Source organism: Gadus morhua, chromosome 4, assembly GCF_902167405.1.
Source record: "Gadus morhua chromosome 4, gadMor3.0, whole genome shotgun sequence".
Classification (NCBI taxonomy): domain Eukaryota; kingdom Metazoa; phylum Chordata; class Actinopteri; order Gadiformes; family Gadidae; genus Gadus; species Gadus morhua.
In genome coordinates this window covers 43,603,609-43,606,604 of record NC_044051.1, presented here as the reverse complement: position 1 = coordinate 43,606,604, position 2,996 = coordinate 43,603,609, and the positions used below count along the sequence as shown (strand labels likewise).

At 52.3% G+C, this 2,996-nt stretch overlaps 1 protein-coding gene across 1 annotated transcript; it reads left to right on the top strand.

Annotated features, from left to right (window-relative positions):
* Positions 1 to 534: 534 nt before the first annotated feature.
* Positions 535 to 2,348, top strand: pomca (proopiomelanocortin a). Its single transcript, XM_030353823.1, has 2 exons — positions 535 to 691; positions 1,707 to 2,348. The coding sequence occupies exons 1-2, from the start codon at positions 578 to 580 to the stop codon at positions 2,232 to 2,234; spliced, it is 642 nt and encodes a 213-aa protein (XP_030209683.1). The 5' UTR covers positions 535 to 577; the 3' UTR covers positions 2,235 to 2,348.
* The last annotated feature ends 648 nt before the right edge of the window (positions 2,349 to 2,996 follow it).

Sequence of the window (2,996 nt, the reverse complement as noted above, 5' to 3'; positions counted from 1 at the left end):
ATTAAGGCGATTTGTAAAAATAAAGTAACACCATGTGTAAAGATAAAGATAAATTAAGACTGTGTAAAGATAAAGTAACACCATGTGTAAAGATAAAGATAAATTAAGGCGATGTGTAAAGATAAAGTAACACCATGTGTAAAGATAAAGATAAATTAAGACTGTGTAAAGATAAAGTAACACCATGCGTAAAGATAAATTAAGACTGTGTAAAGATAAAGTAACACTATGTGTAAAGGTAAATTGAGACCATGTGTAAAGATAGAGTAACAACGTGTGTAAAGATAAATGACCCCATGCTGGGATAGAAAGATAAAGGTCTAGCTCTACAGAGATGATTCATATGGATATACAAACATTAGTATAAAGAGAACAAGTGACCCAGATAGAGAGCAAGGGAGGAAAAGAGAACGATGGATATACAACAACATAGGTCAATCAATATATAGATAAGTAATATATAATGTATAGGATAATCGTCACAAGAAGAGTTGAAGATATGAACAATTATACATTCAATGATTGAATGTGTGCTCATAAGAAAATGTGTGTTGGATTCTGATTGGCAGAGAGCAACATGTGTCCTGCATGGTTATTGGTTGTGGCAGTGGTGGGTGTGGCCAGAGGAACTGTCAGTCAATGCTGGGAACAACCCTCCTGTAAAGACGTGTCTTCAGAGAGCAATATACTGGTAAAACAAACCGACACACACACACACACACACACACACTCACAAACACACACACACACACACATATAAAATAATGATAAAATAAGAAGCTTTGTAACACTACTAATCTCCTCCTCCCCTCCTCCTCCTCCTCCCCTCCTCCTCCTCTCTCCTCCTCCCCTCCTCCTCCTCTCTCCTCCTCTCCTCCTCCTCCTCTCCTCCCCTTCTCTCCTCACCTCTCTCCTCCTCTCCTCTCCTCCTCCTCCCTCTCCTCCTCTCCCCTCTCTCCTCCCCTCTCCTCCTCCTCTCCCCCCTCTTCCTCCTCTCCTCTCTCCTCCCCTCTCCTCTCCTCCTCTCCTCCCTCTCTCCTCCCCCCTCTTCCTCCTCCTCCTCTCCTCCCCTCCTCTCCTCCCTCCTCCTCCTCTTCTCCTCTCCTCCTCCTCTCCTCCTCCCTCCTCCTCCTCTCCTCCCTCCTCCCCTCTCCTCCTCTCCCCTCCTCTCCTCCTCTCCTCCCCTCCTCTCCTCCTCCTCCTCTCCTCCCCTCCTCCTCTCCTCCCTCCTCCTCCTCTCCTCCTCTCCTCCTCCTCCTCTCCTCCCCTCCTCCTCTCCTCCCTCCTCCTCCTCTCCTCCTCCCCTCCTCTCCTCCCTCCTCCTCCTCTCCTCCCCTCCTCTCCTCCCCTCTTCTCCTCCTCTCCTCCTCTCCTCCTCCTCCTCTCCTCCTCCCTCCTCCTCCTCTCCTCCCCTCTTCTCCTCCTCTCCTCCCTCCTCTCCTCTCCTCCCCTCTTCTCCTCCTCTCCTCTCCTCCCTCCTCCTCCTCTTCTCCTCTCCTCCTCCTCCTCCTCTCCTCTCCTCCTCTCCTCCCTCCTCCTCCTCTCCTCTCCTCTCCTCCCTCCTCCTCCTCTCCTCCCCTCTCCTCTCCTCCTCTCCTCCTCTCCTCTCCTCCCCTCCTCTCCTCTCCTCCCTCCTCCTCCTCTCCTCCCTCCTCCTCCTCTCCTCCCCTCTTCTCCTCCTCTCCTCCTCTCCTCTCCTCCCCTAGGAATGTATCCAGCTGTGTCGGTCCGACCTGACAGAGGAGACGCCCCTCTTCCCGGGCGACGCCCACCTGCAGCCCCTCCTCCTGCCGGAGCCCGACTCCAGCCCACCCTTCTCGCGCTCCCCCTCCTCCCCCCTCTCCTTCTCCTCCTCCCTGCTCCTCCCCGGGGGGGGGGCGCGCCCGGCTAAGCGCTCCTACTCCATGGAGCATTTCCGCTGGGGCAAACCGGTGGGCCGCAAGAGGCGCCCCATCAAGGTGTTCACCTCTTCCTCCTCCTCCTCCCCCCCCCCCGGCCCTGACGACTCCTCCGAGGGCTTCCCCGGGGAGATGAGGAGGGAGCTGGGCAACGAGGCGCTGGAGGAGGTGAAGAAGGACGGCTACAAGATGAAGCACTTCCGCTGGGGCTCCCCGCTACCCAGCAAGCGGTACGGAGGCTTCATGAAGAGCTGGAGGGAGGAGGAGCGCGGCCAGGGGCCTCTGATCACACTGTTCAGGAACCTCATCAACAAGGAGCAGCAGCCCGACGCCTAGGGGGGAGAGGGGAGAGGAGGATAGAAGGACTCAAACATGCTCAGTGAAAGAAGAAAACATGTTTTATTCAGCATGTGTTCATACCTGTAAATTAAAGTCTGTTTGCAAGCAAAAGACGCCTCAGTCTGTCTGTCTCTCTGCCTGTCTGTCTCTCTGTCTGTCTGTCCGTCTGTCTGTCTGCCTTTCTGTCTGTCTGTCTGCCTGTCTGTAATAATAGAGATTCAGTCTGTTTCTCACACAGATATAAGATCAGGAGTTTCTAATTTCCCCGTTCATCGTATTCACATCAGACCCTTGATCTCTGACCTCTGACATGTGACCCCTGACCTCTGACCTCTGGTCCAGACTGGAACTTCCGTCTGGGTCCTGAGACGAAGAGGACCGGTCTCAGGACCTGCTGTCTGTCTGTGAAGACCCTGTCAGCAGGTTCAGGTCAGTTCAGTTCAGTTTATTTTTCATTGTTACAGGAAAACAACGAAATGTTCATAGAGCAAAACACAGACAAGCATATAATTTAGGCCCCGTCCACATGGAGCCGATACGGGCGAAAACGATCTGGTTTTGTTTTATGCGGTTCAGGAATATCTCTGTAAAGACAGAGTCAATGCAAAACCGCATCGAGCTTTAGAAACGCTGTCGTAAATATTCAAGGCGCTGGTTCTCCACAGAGAAAGTGGAGCGCATCAAGCCTGCACGCGGTGTATACAAACATTCAGTCACGAGGAGATTCAACCTTTTAAATTGAGCAGCAATACTTTTTAA